A 25,663-nucleotide genomic window follows, 5' to 3' on the forward strand; every position below is an offset into this window, starting at 1 on the left:
AAGTTAATAAAAAATCTAAGAACGAAATTTTAGAAATGGACTATGATTTTAATAAACTCTGAAAAAAGAAAAAAAAGATAATGCATTTGCCTACAAACAAAGATCAGTTACATATTAATCCAGATAAATACATTCAAATTATTGTTTACTTTAATAATGATTGCTTGGCCGTAATATCAAATATTTGAAAACTTGATGGATCATATTTAAAGAAAAAGAAAAATTCTAGTATTTTAAAACACTCTTTTAACTTCCTGAATGTTATGCTTCATTTGTTATAAATCTATGACTGCTATAATAAATAGTGAAATTAATTTTAAATTACTTGATATAAATGATGTAATAATAAAATATATTCCTATTAAAATTAACAAACTACATGATAAAAAAGTGTCAAGACAAAATTAAAAGGGCATTATCTATAGAACATTTTGAAAAATATTTATATATTTATAGTTAGGTAACATATCACAAATTTTATACAAATGACAATAATAGTTATAACATTAAATTGACACTAAATTTATAAAAGAAATAGAATAAACATTTTCAAAAAAAAGTGAATTTTCTATTAATGTAAGGTAATGCCAACAAAAAAAATACGAAATACCTGAATTTCAGTTTCTGTATATAATGACAACAAAGGCATTTTTGAACCTGTTTGGTTTTGTTTTTTTAACTAACATATTTTCTTAACATGTGCATTCTAACTAAATACTAAAATATCAAATTATCAAATTACTAAGGCTGACAAAGAAATTTATAATTTGAATAACGATGAATATGAAATAAATTAAAACCATGTTTCAAAAAACTTAATGTATTATTAATATTTTGTAATAAGTGCATCACTCTTACCTTTCTTTTAAGAAAAACTATTATTACTTTTGTATCATTGCTAATAAATTAAAAGTGTATAGGCATCGCGAAATTAAAAGAGTATTAGAATATATCTATAGAATGATATGTCACTCGATATGTGTAATGTTTAAACAGAGGTTTCTAGAAACAAATCACTTCTTTAAGTAGTAAGCAGATACATGTACAGAAAAAATATACTCAAGCTAATCAATATTAAATTAATGAACTATTCTGTTTTTAAAAAGCTACTGTTATATTTGCATAAATGATGTTAAAGTTATTTTTTTTTTTTTTTGTTTGTTTGTTGCTTTAGGTCTCTTCCAACACAATTGAGGTTATATGAGAGACCGCTGAAACAAAAAAACAAGCAATCTAACAAAAATAGTACAAATGTCAATCAAAATCATAACCTAAAGATATCATAAGCTAAATTATAAATAACCAAGAACAAACAGGCAGAGGATTTACAGGAAAAAAAAATATCCCCTGTCAAAAATTACAATCACAAACCAAAGAAGCAGGATAGGCTAGTAAAGAGAAGAAGAAACGACATCACTATCGGATCGTACACCCATGCGAACATCATAGGTATATGATTCAAGGGTGATGCTCCCATCCAACCACCCGCTGTTAAAGTTATTAAATGAGTTTGAAATTACATTTCAATAAAACCAGACATTGATATGACTTTAAAATATTAGACAATAAAACTTATAGGCAATGAATGATACATGAATAAGAGATTAAAATAAGGTAAAGTGAATGGTGGATGCAATGAAAGTACATTTATCAAAACTTTATACAAAATGAAAGCTGTTTTATACAGTACGCGAGTCATTAACATTAAAAATGGCCATTGAAAATTCTGAGACAGAAAAAAAATTTCTTTCAATTTTGATGAGATGACTTTTCTTAAGAAAATTATCTTTCTATCCAACTACAAGGTAATTGTAATAGATATTCCCATATGACATGTTGTGAGTTGATGAAATATTGTGAACAAAAAATTAAGATTAAACAAAAATGACACAACACTGCAAGTTGAAAAAATACGGCAAAAACAACTGAAAGTTTACCATATCTGAAGTTAAAGATTGGGCATTTAAATCTTATTAACAGTGAATGAAATTCTTTAAGTGCTTGAGTGTATAATATAGGCTTGACAAAAATTGGAAAGGACGCGATGAAAGGAGCAATGGTGATAAGAGTCACCATTGATGGTGAAAGAGACAATGGTGATAAGAGTCACCATTGATGGTGAAAGAGTCAATGGTGATAAGAGTCACCACTGATGGTGAAAGAGGCAATAGTGATAAGAGTCACCATTGATGGTGAAAGAGGCAAGGGTGATGAGAGTCACCATTGATGGTGAAAGAGGCAATGGTGATAAGAGTCACCATTGATGGTGAAAGAGGCAATGGTGATAAGAGTCACCATTGATAGTGATAAAGGCAATGGTGATAAGAGTCACCATTGATGGTGAAAGAGGCAATAGTGATAAGAGTCACCATTGATGGTGAAAGAGGCAATGGTGATAAGAGTCACCATTGATGGTGAAAGAGGCAATGGTGATAAGAGTCACCATTGATAGTGAGAGAGGCAATGGTGATGAGTCACCATTGATGGTGAAAGAAGCAATGGTGATAAGAGTCACCATTGATGGCTTGACTTGCTTGACTTGCTTGCCTTGCTTGCCTTGCCTTGGTTGCCTTGCCTTGCTTGTCTTGCTTGTCTTGCTTGCCTTGCAAGGTGGCAGGGACGATAAAGCCACTTCAAATGATCATGGCGTTCTAAGAGTAATTTTCAGGGTCAGATCGGCAGAAATTGCACCAGCAGAGCTCAAGATGAAGAAAGTATTGTTGATATAAAAGTGATGGCAGGGATGTAGATGATGGAAGCAGCAGCAGTGACAATGATGGTGAAAATGGCAAGGCAGGTGACGTGATGATGGAAGTCACTCCGGCAGGACTATGGTGGTGAAGATGATGATGATGGGAGGCGATTCTGATGGCAATGGTTGTGTTGGGAGGTGATAGCTTTGGAAGGGATGATGGAAAGTAATGGTAGAGTCATAGGGGTTGTGATAGAAGAGACCATGATGTGAGGTTAGTGGTAATAAGTGAAAGCCATGGCTTGGCGAAAATGATAGAAGCAGGTTCAACAATAAAGATCCAGTAAATGGCACAGTTCCAAACCCAGGATCAAGGTGACCCATCCAGAAAGAGTCAAACAAATCACATCCCTATCTCCGTCTTCAAGACAATTGTAAATCAACATTCTGCCCAAACACATTCGGGCTTCCTGTAGGCCTCCAGTCCGCCTACTGCACTTGGGTATGGACATGAAACACAAACAAATACACCCCCACCGGTAGAAGCACACATCTGTATTTCAAATCCATGCGAATGCCAACCACAATCATCTTGTCAACAAAGAACACGAATGTAACTCACCCGGCCCTAACCAGTTGGAATCAACTCAAACCCAAGTCCAGAACCACACCACAACCTTCACTTTATCACTGAATCTACCTCCAGCATCCTCATCCTCCCCACAACTTCCACCCACCACCACCTTCCTCGACGAACACAATCTCTACATCACAATCACTACAACCCCACCAATACCACCATCATCACTTCCTCCACCATTACCTCCCTTCACAACCATTGCCATCATCATCACTTCCCATCATCATCCCTTCACCACCACAACCCTCCCATCATGATTTCCATCATCCCGTCACCCAACAATGCCACCTTCACCAACAATGTCACTATTGTTGCTCCACCATCTACATCCCATCATCACCTCGCCACCAACAACTCCTCCAACACCTTGATCACTGCCATTACAATCCCTGGGGCCCTCCAATATAACCCATCCCATTACTCCGCTGAATACCACAATCATTCTCCATGACCTCACCATCCCTGCTGGCCACCGCCCCTACCGCCCACATATGGCCAATCTCGATTCCTGGAGCTTGATGACGTCAAATATCTGTAACAAAAAGTAACAGATTATAAAATGCAGGGAAAAAATCAGTTCTTTGACTTCACATCTAGTTCAACTTTTGTTGATTCTTCTCTAATCATGGGGCTTTCTATCTTTCAATATTTTCAAGGTTTGGTTTGACTAAGTGTAGGCCTAGTATATACAAACTATTTTGCGAGAGGCCTTGTCTTAGTATATACATATTATGTGAGAGGCCTAGTCTCAGTATATACATAATATTTTATGAAAGGCCTTGTGTTTGTATAATATACATAATATCTTGTGAGAGGTCTAGTCTTAGTACAGTGCAACCTCGATATAACGACATCGTCGGGACCGGGAAAACGTGTCGTTATAGAGGGATGTCGTTACAGAGAGGTTTCCTATGTGTGTATATCAGGAGGTGTTTTGGGTCTTGTGTAGTGAATGTATACTTTTTCATTTTCCCTCTGTAGTTTATCCGGGCTTGGGACCGGCAATGAATGGAGAGTGGACAAAGGATTTATAAACAGTCCAGTGTTGACCTGTCACAGGCATTCATTGGGTGAAAGGCGAGCCTTCTGATTGGTGAAAGGCGAGCCTTCTGATTGGCTGCGGTGTTGTACAAATGTGACTATTGATTGGCTGAAAAAGAAGCGTTTTCATTGGCTACAATAAGAACTAGCTCTGGGCTTATTGCGACTAGACAACATACATAGAATGGAAGATACTCGTACCACTTGTAATAACGAACAATTTCATGGTAGACAAACACCTTCAAGGTTTGTCGGACCAGAAATGTCGTTATACAGGGGTTTTGCTGAAATGTACGTCGCTATAGAGGGTTTTTTATTACTAATGATATATAGTAAAATAAAATGGGACCTGAATACCATGTCGTTATACAGGGAATGTCGCTATAACGGATGTCGTTACATCGGGGTTGCACTGTATATACATACTATTTTGAGAGAGGCTTATTTAACACCTACAATATGAAATATATTTGAATGACGTTGATATCATTCATGGCGCCTGAAAAGATGATCAAAACACATATTGCACACTATTACTTGTAATTACTGTCTCTATGAAAATCTTTGCCCCGTGTCAAATGACCATATTTTTTGCACCATGTCTGTCATGGCTAAGAATATAAGATTTAGCAGATTGGTCTATTGGATTTCCCAGAAAGTATTTTGCAACAGACCAGCAGCCAATACGAGGGTAGTAAGCAATTGTTATAGTCTACGCTTGAAAAACTGAAACAAACTTCAGGTTTATGACCAGTATGTCCATGAGGTCTTCACCTATAGACTATAAGTCTTCACCTACAATCTAACATGGTGGGTAGTTGTCGTCCCCAAGTTTTTCTCTATTTTTGTCTTATGTATGGCTTACACGTTCAACACAAACAAAAGCAGATATTTTACCTACAAAAAGTCCTGCGAGCATATATATACAGTAAACAAAAAGGCTGATAGTACAATGGACATTTTTGCAATAATACTAATGCTTTATACTCAGAGACGCCAACTTAAAATTGGTCTCAATGAAAGGTTAAGACAAAGGGGAACGATTCAAATAGGGAACAGATATAGATTCCAAGAGCACACTATCAGTGTACTTAGTTTGAGATCACCTAAAAGTCTCACCCAGACACAAGCACAGGTCCCCACTAAGAGAAATACACTCAACTGTTTACAAATCATATATAAAATGTATATAAAACATAAGACAGTGCATAACAAGGAAATAATATCATCTCCAAAAACTATCTATACATTTGACTGTTTCCCTCTCAGCAAGGGCATCCGGCCAGGACCAGGACAAAACCAAGTTATCTCATTCCAAGACAAAGTCAGAAAGCAAGTTAGAAAACAGATATAGGGGATATAAGACACATTTAATACCTCCCTGCCCACTATGGAAGGTCAGAAACCTCACCCAGCTAGTAGTTGAGGTATTGAGGTAGTGATAATGATACGGTTGTGGTGGTTGTAGGTATAGGGATGGTGATGGTGATGATGATGTGGTGATTGTGGTAGTGGTTGTAGTAGTGGTTGGAATGATTATGATGTGGTGGTAGTTGTAGTAGTAGTGGTAGTAGTATTATGTGGTGGAGTCGTTTGTAGTAATCGTTGTAGCATTAATGATGTGATGGTTATTGCTGTAGTAATAGTGGTATTGATTATGATATTGTGGTAGTGGTAGTAGTAGTTGCAATGATAATGATGTTATGGTAGTGGGGGTTTTTTTTTATTTTTAGGGTTTTAAGGCGCTTGCGACACACTTAGGTCATACCAGCGCCAGTCAAAAGGAAGAAAACTGGATGGTAAAAAGAATCACAAATAAAGCATCCAAGAATAAGGGAGACAACGGGGAATTGGTTCAAATAGGGAACAGATGTAGATTCCAAGAGCACACTATCAATGTACTTAGTTTGAGATCACTAAATGTCTGATCCAGACACAAGCACAGGTCCCCGCCAAGAGGAACACAATTGTTTACAAATCAACACAACAGAGAGATGATTTACAAGGAGAAAAAATATCTCCCAAAACTAAATATACATCTGACTTTTTCCCTCCCAACCAGCTACCAAATCATTAAAGAAAACTTGACTCTACCGAAGATGTAATATTTTTTCTTCCTCTTACCGAAAAATGCAAACCTTATTCTTATATGTTACAGACTAGCATTACATTCCTTAGGCTCTTCTGAGTTATGGACTAATACTCTTAATTTGTTTGTTCTTTGGCCTATTGATAACAAACAAATGATTTGGTTTATAAATGAATTTTCAAGCGGTTTCATTCTTTTTCAAAACACTTTCTTATTCAACAATACACCAGTATTCTGTTTACTGGTTATTTGGTCCCATTCATCATACAGAAATAAAATCAAATATTTAGTTGATGAATGATTCATATTGCTATTATTCCATTACAATTATATTTAACATATTCATGGAAAATAATAAAACAAATGATTAATTCTCCAACCCCCCCCCCCCCCCTTCCAACCCTAAAAACTAAAAAATATCCTAAATTCTTAGTAAGAAAATATATTGAATTTTAAAACTACATTGTTATAAATGAAATTTGCAGGCAATAAAACTTATGAATTAATGTTTATAAGGTAAATTTCTACCCAAAACAAATTTTATAATTAGTTTCGAGTAAAGGATCTGTGCGGCGATGTGGTCTTGTGGAATGACACCCCTTTGATACAGAAGGTTCAGTGTTTTGAGTTCCACTCTGAGCAGCACAAGGTTGAGTCTTTGGAAAAGACTCTTTACTCATGTTCCCTCACTGTATTCAGGTGTGAAATGAGTACCTGGCTGTTAACAGTGTTGCCTATGTCGGAGAAATGTAATTTTGCCTAACAGGTGCAATGTCTTATCCTACTTGTTAACTGTTGCTGTTGGCGAGGAACATCTTGTAAAGTGTTTAAGTTGATATTAAGCTTTATAAATGCTTGAGATTTTTTTAATTTCTTTTTTTTTAAGGGACAAAGTTACATAATGTGGGAGCTTTTTTAAAAAAATATGGTTATTTCATCATCTAACTGTCGACCATCAGTTGCTTAGTTTACTGCTGTTGAAAAGTCTTCATTTCCTCGTATTTTAATCTGTATTGGTCTATATCTATTTATCTTCCTATTCATGTATTTATTAGCTCATTTATCCATTCAATACCTATTTAATTAGTTAATTTTTAACAACAATGATTATCAAAATACATGACCTAATTTCTCTACACTCCTTCCCCAATCAACTAAGCCAACAGAGAGAGAGAGAGAGAGAGAGAGAGAGAGAGAGAGAGAGAGAGAGAGAGAGAGAGAGAGAGTGTGTGTGTGTATGTGTGTGTGTGAGAGAGAGAGAGTGTGAAAGAGAGAGAGAAGACCAACACGAATTCCTACCTCAGGGTGAAGTCTCCAGTCCTTTGAAGAATACACAATCCAATCCCATCCATTCTTTATTAAATAAAAAAACGTAAATCTTTTTTTATGTTGTGTAATTGTTAACAGATAAATGATCGAAGAAATAATGTTTTGAAAGAAATGCAGTATCACCACTTATGTCAGCTCATTTTTACAATTAGGTCCATCCCGATAGCTCAACAGGGTCCCGTTAACTCGGTAGAACACTCGCTTCACAAGCAAAGGGACCGAGAGTTATCCCGGGCGCAGTTGAGATATTTTCCGACCCCCCTGTCCACCCAGCAGTGATTGGGTAGCTGGGTCTGATAGATCTTGTGGAAAGTACATTGCAATAGACCAGCGTCCTATCCAATGGGTAACAAACAATTGCTATTGTCCGTTTCACCCTATAGAAACTGGATAAACTCCGGCTCCATGGACCTATGGACCTGACTACAATAGCTCAACTGGTAACTAAAACAATGTTACAAATTCTGATCCCAGGTTAAGCCTCAAAAGCTAACTTCTAAATGAAGACATAGCACAAGGCATAATCGTGCAGCACAAATATATAGACACTTATAAGACATCATGCTTTTATCACATCACACCAAACTCCTGATTATTTTATTATATAACTACAGTAAATAAAGAATTCTTCTTCTAAAACTATAAGCAGTTTTACCTTGTTAGCTAAATGATGAAATTTTTTATAGTGAGGGTTGAGAAACAACATAGTTTGTTTTGTTATTAAGGGTTTTGCAGTGCTTGCAAAACATTAAGGTCATATCAGCGCCAGTACAAAGAAATAAAATGGGATAGTAAAAAGTTCTAGAATTGCAATTAAAGCACCCACGAAAAGGTAAGATAAAGGGGAATTGGTTCAAATAGGAAACAGATGTAGGTTCCAAGAGCACACTATCAAAGTACTTTATTTGAGATCACCTAAAAGTCTCACCAAGACACCAGCACAAGATCCCATTAAGAGGAATACACTCAAATGTTTACAAATCATATGTTAAAAATATAAAATAATAATGCCAAAAAAATATATCATCTCCCAAAACTATAACTATACATTCGAATGTTTCCCTCCCAGCCAAGGACTCCGGCCAGGGTCAGGACAAAACTAAGTAATCTCATTCCAAGACAAAGACAGAGAAAGCAATTTGGAAAACATATATAGGGGGATAGAAGACACAGTCAGTGCCTCCCTGCCCACTATGGGAGGTCAGGAACCCCACTCATAGAGTTTCTTTAAATGGTGGGCCAGTATTATTCATATCATCACTTGTGAACATGAAACTCTTTAAAAATATGTAGCAGTATAGCTTGGTTTTGGTCACCGTTTTTAGTTTCATTTGTGGGGGGAAGTGTGGCTTAGCGATACGGTCTTTGCTTCGTACCCGAAAGATTCTGAGTTCGAATAACCGCTGCACTGTGTGGCCTTCAGCAAGTCACCTCACCCTAGCTCAGTTTGCAACACTGCACTGCAGCTGATGACTGGGTTATTCCAGTCTTCCCCAAGAATAGACCCTGAAGTCAAATTTCCCCTATTGGATGAATAAAGGGAAATTTTATCTTTATTTTATTTTCTTTAAGTGTTGACTTTAAAAACTTGTCAGAAACCCTGTACAATTATAATTAAAATCAAAATTAGTAATCAATATTGGACAAATATGTGAGCATTGACTCATATTCACAAAGTCACAATACCTTGAGCAAGTAAAATATATTTTTATCCGTGCATGTTTCTTTGAACGAAGTTGAAGCACTCTTGTCAATGCACTCCAAACAATGGATTCAATATGAGTTTCATTTCACAGGAATTTTGTTTTTTTTTCATCATCTATTGATCAATAGTTTACAGTTTACAGCTGTTGAAAAGTGTTTGTTTCCTTGTATTTTAATTGTTATCATGTATCCATTCATTATGTATTTAATTTGTCAATGTTTAGCAAGAATAATTATCAAACTATAACGCCCTTTCTCTCTAACACCCTCCCTGGATAACTAAGCCAACAGAGAGACAGAAAGAAAGAGAGAGAGAGAGAGAGAGAGAGAGAGAGAAAGAGAGAGAGAAAGAGAGAGAGAGAGAGAGAGAGAGAGAGAGAGAGAGAGAGAGAGAGAGAGAGAGAGAGAGAGAGAGAGAGAACTAAATGGAATGCTTACCTAGAGATGGAGTCTCCATTATGAATCCAATCCTTTGAAGAATACACGATCCAATCCCGTTTCTACACGTCTTCTAGTGAATAAAAAGAAACAACGTAATTCTTGTTTATGTTTTGAATTTGTAAACAGATAAATGATCAAAGAAATTATATTTTGAAAGAGATGCACTCTTGCACCTGATGATAGTTAATAGTAACTAATGATCTTTTTACCTCGCTAATTAAAAAAAAAGTAAACTCTCAAAAATGAATTATCTTGAGAAAAATGTTCACTTCCATAAATACCTAATGTTGGTTAATGCTGAAGGCAATCTAAGATGGCATACTGGAATCTATGATTTCAGTTTGTGAAACTCTTGTCTGTGGATTCCAGACAATGGATAAGAAAATGGTGATATTGGAATCTAACGAAACCGTCAAAAATTAGATTTGTCCATCATTTTACAATTCCCGTATCTATAAGGGAATAAGAAATTTTGACCAAGACACTAAACAATGTACAGACTGAGATAAGAGCTTATGTAATAGAGCTGTTCTTCTGTAACAGTTGTGTTCTGGTTTCTCGATTAGATAAAAACTTCTGCGATTTGTAGATTAATTCCACATAATGACCAAAGACGACATAGTGGTCAGAACTCACTCTTTACTTACTCTAATAGTGATCTCGATTTAGGAGATTACCCATCACACTACTACAACAGTAATAGAAAAGAAGACAGATGGCCTATTAATAGACATATTCAATGAATGTCACATTCTTTAAAAGGTGTGGTTTTGTGAGTAAAATTAGTTACATTCCCCATTGGCTACACCCTTTTGGCATCTTATAAGGTCTGATCTAGTTTGACCACTGTAAATGTGGGATGTTTAAATGTAGGAGTTATCAGATGAATTCCCAGATGCGAAAGCCGAACAAGATTATAATCGCATATACAGCTTCTCTCGGTTCGTTCAGTTTAGAGTTTTCTCTCAGATTATCATTTGTATGATGCTGCAGATTTTTTAAAATGCTGATCTGATATTTAATATCAAATCTACATTATTTTATCAAAGTGACTATTTCTCTGAATACTCGGGACAATAAACTTGATCTCTATTTCTCAGAATAGTTTCCGTTCAAGATTTTTTTGGTTATTTGCGAGGGTGTCTGTTATGAATGATGAATGTGTATGCATTTTTGGGGGTTTTCTTTTGCCAGTGCCTGGGCGCTCTGTCTTTTATTCCCAACTTTCTGTTAGACTTCTATCCTGGTTTGTGCTATCCTATCTTTCAACCTCTGTTCCCGTCTTGAGACTTTGGCTTTGTTATTTAGGTTTACTTCTGTTCTCTCTTTGATAATGCAGCACGAAGTGCGAAAGTGAATGCACCATGGAGTATTCGCGATGGCACAACTTTTTGATAAAATTTGTCTTTGTCAACAATGTGACTAATAATGCTAGCTTGATGATTCGTGAAAATTCCCTGTCCACTCTGAGCATTTACTTTTGCATCGACATCGTGTCCTTAACCCATCCGTTACCGGAGGCGAGCCGACCATTCGGAAAAATAGAGTTCAAGATTATTTTCCTGAGCGTTCGGAGAAATAGAGCAGGCCTTATTTTATTGACTTGGAAATATTTCAAGCATCATATTGAAAATGATTTGGATCGATATTACGGACTTGAAATTGAAACCCATCCATGCAGGAGGCCTTCCGAAAGCTCCTATATCCCTAGTATTCTTCTTTTTTTTTTTTAATGTTCTAGTAGGAGGTTTGGGAGGGGGGAAACTTTTTTTATAATGTTCAAGTAGGGGGTTTGGGAGTGGGAGACTTTTTTTTTTTTACGTTTTCCCCTCCCAAACCCCCTACTAGAACATTATAAAAATATAAAAAAAAAACGAATACTGCGGACGTAGGAGCTTTCCGAAAGCATCCCATCCATGCTATTTGATTTGGTTTTGGAATTTACTATTACTAGATAACAAATAAAGCTGTAAGAAATTAAATTTGGAATTCTATCTAGACTGTTTACTGTATTTGAATTTGAACGTCACTTGAACTTGATGTTTGGGAGGATATCCGCAGTTTCACAGCACTTTTATTATATTACTTGATATTCCTTTGCGTTGTGTTGTAGATAGTGATAATGACGGGAGAGTAGAAATGCCGGTGATGGTTATATTAATATTGAAATGTGCCATAAATTTAGAGTAGAGTTTCAGTCAAGGAGCACTTACACTTTGTTCACCATACCATGGGAGTTTGTATTTTTTTCATCATCTAATTTTTGTTCACCACTAGTTTACAGTTTAGAGCTGTAGAAAAGTCTTCTTCGTGTCCTCGTATTTTTGATCCATAAATTGTCTATAAATTAATTGTTTAGCAATAATGATTATCACAATATTATGACAATTATCTTATAACTCCTTCCTGAATAACTAGACCAAGAGAGATAGATAGATAGATAGATAGATAGATAGATAGAGATAGAGAGAGAGATAGAGAGAGAGAGAGAGAGATAGAGATAGAGAGAGAGAGAGATAGAGAGAGAGAGAGAGAGAGCTTAAATAGAATCCCTACCTCGTGATGAAGTCTCCGTTACTAATCCAATCCTTTGAAGAATAATACACCATTCAATCCCGTCTCTTGATGTCGACCTTGAGTGAATTTTTTAAAAAGTATTTCTTGTTTATATTTTGAATTTGTGTACAGATAACTGATCAAAGAAATTATGTTTTGAAAGATATATATAGTCTTGACTTACAATTTTTATATTTTTGAAAATGTTCGCTTTAATACATAAATGTATGTTAATTAATGCTGAAGGCAATCTAAGGTGGCATATCGGTATCTACGATTTCAGTTTCTAAAATTCAAACATGATTTTTTTTTAAATCACGATAAAAAAAAAAAAAGATAAAATTATTTCTTACCTATAGATCATGTCGACTCCCTCGAAATTCCGTTGTCCTCCTGGATGGTCCATCGATCTGAAAATCAAACAATTAATAGTGATTAGACACTGGTGGTGGGATAATGTTGGGACCCAAAAAAATAGCGAGGGAAAAGAAGCAAAAAAAAAAAACTGAAAACTTACCATGTTAGATGAAATCTTACAAATTGAACCCAGTCTTGTCCTCCTCCGTCTTCCAAGCTCTGTGAAATCTGAAATGATCTAGAAACTGGTGATTAGTCATGGGAATAATACAAATAATGATAATACAATACATATTGTAGTAACTACCGTGATTGCCAGAACTCGGTATTCTGGCTGTAGGACTCCATGGCTAGGATGGGTCCAGATGGCCGGTGAATCACGGAATTACTGAGTTAAAAATATATATCAAATAGACAAAGTTATAGTTAGTATAAAAATATGGCTTACCCTGAATCTAGTTAGTCGTAATGGTAGATAGGTATGGTCGCAACAGATATGGTATGGTAGATAGTTTAGTGTAGAGCTTGAAGTGTGCAGTAGGTAGTCTGTAGGTAAGTGTAGTTAAGTCTCGTAGGTAAGTCCTAGGTAAGTGTGAAGTGTCTGTCGTAGGTAAGTCTGAAGAAGTGTGTAGTTAAGTCTCGTAGGTAAGTCCTAGGTAAGTGTGAAGTGTCTGTCGTAGGTAAGTCTGAAGAAGTGTGTCCTATCGAGAGGTCCACTCGGCTTTATATGAGCCGGGTCAGCTCGGGACGAGGCAGAGCGGAAGTGGGAATGACCATTGCCAAGGTCACTAGCCGTACGATTGTTTACGGCTAGAGATCCCTACACTGCTCCCCCCTCAAAAAGGGCAGGGTGGCTGGATGTGGGGTACTCACCTGCACCTTTCTGGAGCTCTCGGTATTACAGTGAACTAAAGGAGAGGAGCCCTTACCTAGGGCGTAGCAACAAAAAAGGGGGGTAAAATAAAACAAGGAAGGCCCTTTCCTAGGGCCGAACAAAAAATAAAGAAGGCCCTTACCTAGGGCTAAAATAAAAGGAAAGCCCTTTCCTGGGGCTGGGGCAAAAATAAATCTATTTACACGGTTGCTCGCCCTAGCACCTAGCTGTCTAAGACAGAGCTGTGGAGGGACAGCTCCATCGAGGGCTCTCTCTCCTTCATTCTTTTATTCTCCTCCCGGAGATGGGTGACCTCAGCCGCCTCGGTCCGGAGGGAGGCCAGCTCCTGCCTGGCCCTCTTAAGCTGATTCCGCAGGCTGCGGAAGTCCCCCCGGCGGCGGCGAGATCTGTCTCGGCGGTCGGCTTGCTCTTGCTGGTCCTCCCTCCTACGCCTGCTGGGAGGCCAGTCGCGGCTCTGTCGGGCCGGGGTACTCGTTCTTTGGACCCGACGGGGCGAGCGGGACCGTCTCCTACGGTCACGGGGCCTCCGTTCCTGGTTAGAGTTAGAGGCGACGGCGGAGGTCCGGGATCTATTCCCAAGTCTCGAGGTGATTGGAGGAGTCCTCGAGCGTCTAGTGGAATTTCTCCAGGACTGCCTGCGATTCCGAATCGCGTGTTCCGGGTTACGCCCCGGAGGAGAGCGCCTGCCGGCCGCTCTCGGCATCTCTCCTCGGAACCGCAGGAAATCCCGGAAGAGGGTCACATCCCGTGAGAAAGAGGTCATCTGCGGAGATTAAAGAAAAAGATAAGTGAGAACAGGATGGGCAAATGAAAGTGTTCAGTTGCCTCGCTTGGTTCCTCGTCAGGTTGACACACCTGCCGTGAACCAGTCGAAACACCTGTCACACGCAACCATGAGGTCTCCATCGTCCGGCTTACCACAAGTACAGTACGTAATTTCCTGGCCAGACTCGATGGCCTCCCTTTCCTTTCGATCCAGGCTGGGATAGTCCGGTCCCAACATGGCTTAAGGTGGTCATGGTTGACTGTCTTAATCTCCGAGTTCCTGAATTTGACAATGTATGTGGTGGGGGTCAGGACCGTGGAGATGATGGCTGGTCCAGTCCATACAGGTTTCAGCTTGCTGGACTTTCCTTTCACATTCGATTTAACCAGGTAATAAACCGCCTGTCCCCTCTTGAAGGAATGGACGTGGGCTTTGATGTCGTAGTCCCTCTTTGTCCTCTTGAGCTCAGTTCGGAGGGTGGTTCTCGCAGTCTCGTGGGCTATCTCTAACCCCTGCTGTAGAGAGTTGACATAATCTTCAGGAGACTGTGGGTTTGTACGTTTCCCTGGTATAACCAATTCCACCGGTGTGCTCAATTCCTTCCTAACATCAATTTGTTAAAGGCGTAGGTATGACAAGGAGGTTTCGTGGGCCTTCGTCTCTTCTGTATAAGGCTCCATCGATCAGGAAGAACAGGTTGCGGTGCACCCAGTAGAACTTTTCTTCCTGGCCGGGCAACATCAAGTCCGACATTTCTGGGTCTGCTCCTAATTTCAACCATAATAGCAGGTGGGTCATGTGATGATCATCCGACTGCAGCTTCCTGACATCCTCCATGTCAATGTCGTCAAGGCCAACTTGTGTCGAGTCGTCTTGTCTTACGACTTGTATTTTGTGTCCACCCTCATTGTAATATTCAACCCATTGACAATTGTGTCAGGGGACCTGAGGGGACAGCACAGCTCACTCTGACGTCATCCGGGTAGAGTAGTTCGATCCTCTGATCTGTCGCACTTTGCGTCCACCCTCGTTTATGATATTCGACCCAGTGACAATTGTGTCAGGGGACCCGAGGGGGATAGTGCAGTTCCTTCCTGACGTCATTCGGGCAGTGTCGTCCAATCTTCTGAGCTGTGTCCTACATTCGCCCTCGTTTATAATATCCAACCCAGTGACAATTGTGTCAGGGGACCCGAGGGGACGACGTTGTCTACTTCTGATTCAAAGGTTCCCCATCTCTCCTGTGTTCGGGTGCAATATGCGCATCCGCCACAAGGCAATTCTGATAACGCCTTGTGAGGACGGTAGTGTTGGCAAGTGTCCGTCGTGGGAGGTCGAGATAAGGCATCAGCATTCATGTGCAGTGAACCAGAGCGGTGAACTATCCTCATGTTGTATTGACTGAGTTCTTCGATCCATCGGGCCAGTTGGCCCTCAATCCTCTTGAAGTTCATGAGCCAAGTAAGGCAGCGATGATCCGTTCATACAGTGAATTCGCTGCCTAAGAGGTAGTGACGGAAGTGATTGGTAAAGCGCACAATTGCAAGTAGCTCCTTCCTGGTAGTGCAATCGCGCCGCTGAAGGGGTGTCAGGGTGAAGCTCCCATATGCAATCACCTTCTCTTCCTCTTCTTGGATCTGAATCAACTCGGCTCCGATGGCGCAATCTGAAGCATCAGTATCGAGGATGAAGTGGCCTGTCGTAGTGGGAATGGCCAAGACCGTGGGGAAGTAAGGCCCTAGCTTGATCTCCTCAAAGGCTGCCTGCTGCTCATCACCCCAGATGAAAATTTTCTTTCTCAGAAGTCGAGCGAGGGGTTCTGATATTCCGGCAAAATCCTTTACGAAGAAGCGGTGGTAATTAGCTAAGCCCAAAAACTTCTCCATTCCCTTAATGACGTAGGTGCTGGCCAATTCCGTACAGTGGCAATTGATTCCTCTGTCATAGACAACTGGTTTCTTCCTACCTTTCTACCAAGAAGTTTAGTTTCTTTCCTGAAGAGCTCACATTTCCTGGGTTTGAGCTTCAGCCGGAAGGCACGAAGTCTGGTGAACACTTCCCTCAAGTTGTTGAAGTGGTCCTGGAAGGACTTCCCCAGTACACAGATGTCGTCCAAGTAGGCCAAGACAGAGTTCCAGTGTAAGTCCTTCAAGACGAGGTCCATTACTTTGCTGTAGGTGCTATAGAATTGCAGAGTCCAAATGACAGCTTGTTGAATTCAAATAGGCCCCTCCTCGTCCTGAATGCAGTCTAGATGGTGGGGCTTCTTTACATTTCTGCACTCTGGTGGTGGGTTCGAATCCCCACTGTCTCCTAGTGCCAAGGCTTCCTTATTTCTTATATCAGCAGTGGTCGTCGGTATCGAAAGGGTCCTTGGGTTCTGGAGCATCAGTGAAGGTATCTTCCATTTTGGGCACCATGAGTGTAAATTAATAATTATTGGCTTCCTGAGGCTGCATAAACTTAATGATGTTCTTGGAACTACAGAAGTCTTTCTTGGTCATCTATACTCTCCTGATAGGGCAGGACGAACTGTCTGGCAGTCTGCCCAGATACAATAATCCATGGGCTGCTCAAAAGAGCAGTAGTCCATTAGAATTTATTCACCATGATGATATTCACTGGCACGATTATCCTAATCTTCTGAGAATAGACTATGGGAAACAGTGTCAGTAACAAAGAAGCAAATTATAGTGTAACCTCAAGGAACTATTACGCCATGCAAGCAATCAATGCAAGCTAAAAGCACAAAACAAAATCGAGCGGGCTTAAAGCCAAGTAATAAAACTAGCACAAGCATGAAGCCAAAACAATATAATTAGGCCAAGCTCATGCCAAAGCAAGCAAATGTAAAAATATAATATATGAAGCATTTGTATATAATAGAGTAAAGATCACAGAGTAATCTAATGATAACAACAATCTACACATCTTCACAACAAAGCAATTGCTCCAGGTCGCAGTCATGGCCATGTCGTGCACCAACACTTCACTGACCCATGGTGCGCGACCTGAGCATGAACATCACAATATGTATCATGTGATTCACTGAGTATTAGGTCCTCCAACTCGAACCTTGGTCGCAACAGATAATGCACCAACATCTCTCTGCGCTGGCCACCAAGCTCGAGTGACCATCAAACTCAGTGAATCCAAACTATCATCAGATGGTTGCTTCCGAGTGGTCATCTCCACAGCTGCAGCCATGGTCAGGACATGCTCCGACATGTCACTGCACCATGCTGCCCAATCACAGTGGCCACTCGAAAGCAAACCTAGGGAACTAACACTATCTATTGGCTGGTCTGTCACTCGAGGCCACAGCATGGTCAGGTCATGCTACATCATCTCGCTGCACCATGCTCTCTGACCTGAGTGACCTCCAACCAATAAAACCACAAGCAATGATCAATAATAACATGGGGTTGTTTATTGTAGGATAGTCGCTCCCTAGGCCGCAGCCATGGTCGGATCATGCTCCGACATCTCACCGCACCATGCTGCCCGGCCCGAACGACCATCAAACAACAAATCAAAATGAAGAAAATTAATGCACAAGTAATTATGTATGGTCTATTGAAAGATCGGCCACTCCTCAAGGCCGCAGCCATGGTCGGATCATGCTCCAACATCTCACCGCACCATGCTGCCTGGCCCGAGTGACCATCAAACAATAAATCAAAATTTAAATGCTCAAAGAACTATTAAATCAAAATCCATGACAAGCAACATACAAATAATCATGTGTAGTCTATTGAAAGATAGGCCACTCCTCAAGGCCGCAGCCATGGTCGGATCATGCTCCAACATCTCACCGCACCATGCTGCCTGGCCCGAGTAGCCATCAAACAATAAATCAGAATTATACAAATACTAAATAAAAAATTAGGTATGGTCTATTGAAAGATAGGCCACTCCTCAAGGCCGCAGCCATGGTCGGATCATGCTCCAACATCTCACCGCACCATGCTGCCTGGCCCGAGTGACCATCAAACAATAAATCAAAATTATACAAATACTAAATAAAAAAAAATTAGGTATGGTCTATTGAAAGATAGGCCACTCCTCAAGGCCGCAGCCATGGTCGGATCATGCTCCAACATCTCACCGCACCATGCTGCTTGGCCCGAGTGACCATCAAACAATAAATCAAATTTATACAAATACTAAATAAATCAAAATTATACAAATACTAAATAAAAAAATAAGGTATGGTCTATTGAAAGATAGGCCACTCCCCAAGGCCGCAGCCATGGTCGGATCATGCTCCAACATCTCACCGCACCATGCTGCCTGGCCCGAGTAGCCATCAAACAATAAATCAAAATTATACTAAATATAAAAATAGGTACGGTCTGGTAAAAGATAGACCACTCCCCAAGGCCGCGGCCATGGTCGGATCATGCTCCAACATCTCACCGCACCATGCTGCCGGGCCCGAGTGATCATCAAACAACAAATCAAGAAAAAAAAAACAGACTTTAAAAAATATAAAAATGAACTTCACAAATCACCAAGGTTTCCTCTCAGAAGAGGAAGGTGTGTGAAAGAAAAAGAATAACTGAAGATATATAATAAAATCAATAGAAAGAGTAACCACAATCACAATGTAGCACTGGACAAGCAAAATCAATTCAAGGACAGATCAGATCACAAGAATTCAACTAATCACAGTCATAAGCAGTAAACAAAGTCAAGTCAAGGACAAAGCAAATCACAAGAATTCACAATAAATTACCAAAGATATAAACTTATCACTAATCACAGTTATAGGCAATAACAAAACAAAAAAAGTAAAAAGAATAAAAAAGAAATCAAATGTAAAAAATTTTTTTTTAAAAAAATCATGAAACATGACACCGTCTACAAGGTCACCAGACAGGTGTGACCTTGGAGTCAAGGACAAGGACGACCTTGACACGATCAAACAAAATTCACGAACTGAAATTACCTACAACTGAAAGAAAAGGGAAGGGGGCGTGGTCATACATATCACCAATATCACAGCACAGAATTCATTCAAGATCGAATATAAGAATTATAGTGTAGAAAATACATGATGAAAAATAACGAAGTATTCACACGGTAAAAATCAACGAAATTCGAAATCCCATTCAACGAAATACGACGGTAGGAAGTAATAAAATGGATAATGTAAAAAGTAGAAAAAAGTTTTCGCTCGTGACGCCATTGTGGTAACTACCGTGATTGCCAGAACTCGGTATTCTGGCTGTAGGACTCCATGGCTAGGATGGGTCCAGATGGCCGGTGAATCACGGAATTACTGAGTTAAAAATATATATCAAATAGACAAAGTTATAGTTAGTATAAAAATATGGCTTACCCTGAATCTAGTTAGTCGTAATGGTAGATAGGTATGGTCGCAACAGATATGGTATGGTAGATAGTTTAGTGTAGAGCTTGAAGTGTGCAGTAGGTAGTCTGTAGGTAAGTGTAGTTAAGTCTCGTAGGTAAGTCCTAGGTAAGTGTGAAGTGTCTGTCGTAGGTAAGTCTGAAGAAGTGTGTCCTATCGAGAGGTCCACTCGGCTTTATATGAGCCGGGTCAGCTCGGGACGAGGCAGAGCGGAAGTGGGAATGACCATTGCCAAGGTCACTAGCCGTACGATTGTTTACGGCTAGAGATCCCTACACTATAAAAAAACGCGACGGTACCGTCAAAAAAGGGTGTTGATTAGTAAAAATACAAAATATAGGCCTATAAATTAGTAAGAAAATGAGATTACGGTTTCCCAACCTCACCAAGCTAAGAATCGCCGCAAACTGAAGATAAAATTTCGCGGGGAGTCAGGTGTGTAGTTGTGATTTGTTTTTATGAAAATGTAAACAACTCATTGAGCGGTGGATACAGATGGCCTTAATTCTCTAAAGACGCGGTTACATTATCATTTAATGACCTCAATAACGATATTTAATGCCTTCGTAATGGCGTGATAAATAATTTCGAGGTCACAAAAAATTATAGACATGAATAGACAATTTTCTTCATAAGTTTAAGAATAACCAAAGTGCTTTTAAGTTTTAAGCCGATTGTATTGTCCTTATGACGCAAATGTTACATGATCAGATTATAGTAATATCATGTGGGACCTTTTTGCGACGAGGACATAAAATAGCGATGCGTTTTACAAACATAACTCAACTGTACTACAAACTATATTTAAAAAATATAATAAAAAACAAATAGTCCATCAGGCCATCAGGCCCATGGAGCCACGGCATGAAACGGACAATAGTAATTGCTTTCTACCCTTTTGATAGGACGCTAGTCCAACGCAAAGTACGTTTCGCCAGATCTAACAGACCCAGCTATACATTCACCACCGGGTAGACAGAGATATCAGAAAAAAATCTTGACTGCACCCGGGATCGATTTCGGTCCCTTTGCGTGTGAAGCAAGTGCTCTACCAACTGAGATATCGGGACCCCCACAACAAACTAAAATCGGATAAAATTACTGGTCCGGCGTTAAAAGAGGTGATCAACTGACTGAACTAAATGCTAACGGTAATTGTCCTCCCAATTGTATGACAATGTGGCTATAGCTTTAAGGTACGGTAAATAACATGAAGAAATTTTATTTTTAGATATAGCACATTGTTTAAAAAGCCAGTTGAGATAAACTCTTGATCTACTCATATTACTGGTTGTGAACCAATGAAAATGCAGGGCTCCTATTGATTAAATACACGATTTTATGCATGAACACTTTTCAGTTAGAGAATACTGTTTCTAACAAGAACCCAATAACATCATCATCATCATCATCATCATCATCATCATCATCATCCTCGTCGTCGTCGTCAACATCGTAATCATCGTCGTAGTCATCATCATCGTCGTAGTCATCATCATCGTCGTAGTCTTCTTCATCATCATCGTCATCATCATCATCATCATCATCATCATCATCATCATCAACATCATCATCATCATTGATGGAGTGAAAAATAAAGTGAGTGATTGCGACTCATATAAAGGGGGGCATCTCATAAAACGTTTTGGTCTTTAGCCTTTCTCAGCCTGTAGGCAAAACACGGAGATAATGGGGGGGATTATAATAATATGTATAATGAAGTAAAATTACAACGGAAAAGGAAGGGGGTGAAAGGGGAAAGAGCAATGAAAGGAGAGAAAGAGAGGAGAGAGAGGGAGAAAGATAGATAGATAGATAGATAGATAGAGAGAAAGAGAGAGAGAGAGAGAGAGAGAGAGAGAGAGAGAGAGAGAGAGAGAGAAGGGGGTGGGAAATAGAGAGACAAGGAGATGAAATTAGGAAGTGAAGTGTATAATATTGAAAATTGCTGGCTTTTGGTAGTCTCGTTATGGTCGATGGTATTAACACACGGAGAGGCTCAGTTCACATTGTTTTAAAAAATAAACAACAACAACAACAAAAACATATCACATTGCACAAATAGGTCCCTGATTTGTTCACACTAAGTTGACCATCAAACACCCACCGTGTATCAAAATGTTTACCTTTTATCTGGTCAGTTGTATTGAGTTTGAATGCATGAATTGTTCGGATTGTTTGAATGTACAAATCAAAATTGTGACCCATCGTGTCAAAGCGGTATTAGATCGGGATGAACGAGTCGATGGAAATAGAGTTGACAGCCACCGATATAAAACTTGAGGTTGATTTCTAGTCGTTGTGATGGAGAATAAATACAATTTCTCACATTTCAAAAAACTAACCGTTCGTATTTCTTATTATTCTAACTCTAAACTCACTATTTTTGGGTCCAATTCATCCCGACATACAATTTTGAGACAGTGAGACAATTGGATGGGCAACTATAATTATTATTACTCTTCCGAAGGACTGTCTACATAAACACCTCCAAGGATGTCGGAACCGGAAAAGTAGAGGGTGTGACGTCTTTTGCAAAGCTGCCTACTTGAAATATCAAAAAATTCGTAGTTTCTAAGGGAAAAATCAAAAGGTCACAAAAAATAGCATTCCAAATCAATTATTTACATTCAGCATAATCAAAATACAGTTTCTAAGCAACCAAATTCTCCTTTTCAACAAGATCTCTTGAATCAAAACGTCTATCAATTTTCTAGCTGGAGACAAAAAAAAATCGAAATGCTACGCACTTTGCTGGTCTGCTTTTGTCGTAATTTTTTTGTCAGACACTTCTCTAACATTACGTCACAATACAGGACGACGATCACCAAAAGAACCGAGACTGAAATACAGAGACGTGAAACTTCTTGGGTGACAATCTAGTTTTAATAGTAGATGATGCGTATCGTGACCAGGTCATGTCTAGTCTTTCTAGATAATAGTATTTCATTGAATATCATGGATTTGGCACGGATTATTGCAGCTTTCCATCTTTAGTTGCCTGATTTCTTCTCATTAAATTCTCTCCAATTGATTATTATGATATTTCAAGTTAACACATAGTTTAGTGTATTTGTAAGATTTATATAGATAGGGGGCAGAAATGGTGTGCATTTTACTTAACCACAAAACGTATACTCAAATGTTATGTTTACCGACTTGCCTTTGATAACTCACATACGGAAGAAGCTACTAAGATTCATTTCTCGATATTACCATGTTAGTCTCATAGCGAAAGTAAAAAGCTAATTGCCGTTATAAATGCTCGTTGCTAATAGTCACAAGGATCCGTCCATACAAGATATGTAACTAAGTGTTGTAGCTTGTCGTTTTTCTAATGTTGTCTTATTTGTGAGTTTTGTTCATTCGGACAAAAATAAGCCCTTTTGAAAAAGTTACATTGGAATTTTTTTGAGACATGGTGGTAACAACAGATAATAATTAATTTTAACGAGATGCAAAATCAACTTTCAATAATTTTGATAAACGGGAGTGGGTCACATTATGCATAGATTACAGATAATGTTTTGCTTTATCTGTTCTAGTTCAAGATATCATCTCAAATCATTGCCAATAAATGAGCCTGGTTTCCTCCAGAATTAACTATCTAACTTTCTTTCTCTGTATCTTTAATGCTGTCCTTAACTTTTGGTGAGCAATATGTGTTACCCATATTATTATTTTTTAGCTCAAAATATCATACCACGTGTCTTTTCCTTGCCTGCTTATACTTATTTGTTTTTGCTTGCGTGTTGTATATGTGCCATTAAGAGAGAGAGAGAGAGAGAGAGAGAGAGAGAGAGAGAGAGAGAGAGAGAGAGAGAGGGGGGGGGGGAGAGAGAGAGAAAGAGGGGGGGGGGGGAATCAGTTATGATGCTGTAACCCAAGCATTGGTGGCTAATGGATACGAGCGTCGAGTACAGGCATGCTGGCTTTATGCTTTGGATAGGAACAGATGCTGGCCTCGATACCGGTCCTTCTAATTGCCGTCAGGAGCCGTCGGGATGCCGTCGGAGATAGATAGCATTGCGTCGGAGTCTTCCAACGCCTTCTGGATGCCGTCCGGAGCCGTCCTGATGCCGTTCGGAGCCGCCTGGAATCGTCTGAAGCCGTCCGGAGCCATCCAGAAGCCTCTGGGGCTGTCCGGAAGCCATTGAAACCGTCTATATCCACCTAGAGCCTCCAGTGACGTGGAGAGGTCGCTCCACATTTTATTATTTTAACCATGAATCTTTTATCAGACCTGTATTTATTTTATTTGGGTCGCAGAAAAGGTCTTAGGGTGTTGTTTTCCCCTATTATGGTTAGTTAAAGGAATGCTTATGTGGTTTTCTTTAAGTCGAGGAACGCGCGGAAGGCCTCCCTTTTTTCCTTTCATGAGTGATTGAAAATTTGAATAAAATCAAATTGACCGCTTTTGATTCAATTGCATTCCTTGTCTGGTATCGATCTTTTCCATTTCGTTTTAACCGTAAACTCCCTCATATCAATTTACATAAATAGTGTATGTTTTAATTGTTCTAGAAAACTTTCATCTAGTCTTACAAATGTTTGTGACCCACCGTCTCAAAAGGGTTTTGTGTCGAGATGATCATGAGGATCCTGAAAGGTTAATTAAGAATTTAATTGAAGAGAAATATGACTTTTAAAGCGTTTCCCAATTTAAGAAATCGTATTTATTTTCCACCAAAACTAATAGAACTTAACATGTAATAAAAACATTTTGGCTATAAATTAAATTTCTGGATCATCCTGACAAAGTACCGTTTTGGGTCACATTTGCCAACATTATCAACAATCATTACGTTTATTGCGTGTATTTTTTCTATGAAGTGAAGTTTACCTGTATATTGGTGGTGCCTATACTATGGCAGTTGACAAAATGATTGCAATGATTACGGCCCTAGTGTTGTGTCCGTTGTTAAACAGGCATTTCCCAACTCGTCCCATGTATTCAATGAGTACCTGGCTACAGGCAATGATAGATAATGTAATAGTGCGAAGGAATAAAGATTGTAAGCCGATTCTGTATTCGATGGAAATTCGGTGCCATTTTGACCAGCTGGAGGAATAAATAAAAACATTGTGAACTCACTGAGCATAATGAAAACGTGAAAATGTTTTATTTAAATTTGCAGCTTATCTTACTAATCTTTTTTCATTCTCCTTTCTCTATTTATAAGAAGGGAAAGAGGGGGGGGGGGAGTGAAGTGGCCGAGTGGTAAAGGTATTGCACTGTAACTCAGATGTTTCTGACTCGTGCCCCGCTTCAGACAATTTCTTTTTTTTCCCTTAAGCAAGATTTTTAACCCCTAATTTCTTCACTTAGGACAATATGGGTGATTCTTGTTGACATCAAATGTTTGTTTGATGGACTTCTAGGAATACGAGAAGGGTGTATTTTTTTTTTCATATGACACGCTCTCTAGAGTTCTAATATCGTCTTTCAGAAAAGTGAGTGGAGCAGTCACTTGTGTTGATAATAACAGGAAATGAAGTGAGTAGAAAAGTGCCAGAGGACAATAGAGAATAAAAACTTTGCGGCGATGAGGATTCGAACCCATAATCCTACACTTATGGAAACTCTGCCTGGCCACGAGAGGGTTGATCTACAATCGACGCCATCCACCACTCTCATCGCAGCAAAGTTTTTAATCTCTAATGTCCTCTGGCACTTTTCTATACAATTCATTTATTTTTAGTATCGTCTTTCCAGACTTCTCGCTTTTGTTGTTCGCTGAGATCCCAGGCTATACGGTGGTCCAACGCGAGGACACTT

The 25,663-nt window shown here is 39.2% G+C and overlaps 1 protein-coding gene across 4 annotated transcripts; it reads right to left on the bottom strand.

Moving 5' to 3' along the window:
* Nucleotides 1-398: 398 nt before the first annotated feature.
* Nucleotides 399-15,448, bottom strand: LOC144971158 (uncharacterized). 4 transcript variants are annotated; one of them, XM_078911641.1, is made up of 6 exons: nucleotides 13,298-15,448; nucleotides 12,846-12,902; nucleotides 12,493-12,569; nucleotides 9,934-10,003; nucleotides 7,762-7,815; nucleotides 3,668-3,864 (listed from the first exon to the last, which is right to left on the bottom strand). In XM_078911641.1, exon 1 carries the CDS (start codon nucleotides 14,505-14,507, stop codon nucleotides 13,947-13,949), a length of 561 nt encoding a protein of 186 aa, XP_078767767.1. In that variant the 5' UTR covers nucleotides 14,508-15,448; the 3' UTR covers nucleotides 3,668-3,864; nucleotides 7,762-7,815; nucleotides 9,934-10,003; nucleotides 12,493-12,569; nucleotides 12,846-12,902; nucleotides 13,298-13,946. The 4 variants fall into 3 exon arrangements, with proteins under 4 accessions (XP_078767766.1, XP_078767767.1, XP_078767765.1 ...); XM_078911639.1 differs by having other exon boundaries at nucleotides 12,846-15,448; XM_078911640.1 differs by having other exon boundaries at nucleotides 399-3,864; nucleotides 9,934-10,006; nucleotides 12,846-15,448.
* Between the last annotated feature and the right edge of the window lie 10,215 nt (nucleotides 15,449-25,663).

This window comes from Berghia stephanieae, chromosome 4, assembly GCF_034508935.2.
Source record: "Berghia stephanieae isolate SIO BIC M18660-M18661 chromosome 4, UCSD_Bste_1.3, whole genome shotgun sequence".
NCBI lineage: Eukaryota > Metazoa > Mollusca > Gastropoda > Nudibranchia > Aeolidiidae > Berghia > Berghia stephanieae.

What these genes read in the sequence shown, in the direction of transcription:
- LOC144971158 (XM_078911640.1), bottom strand. Translation starts at nt 14,507, where the DNA reads ATGACCTCTTTCTCACGGGATGTGACCCTCTTCCGGGATTTCCTGCGG.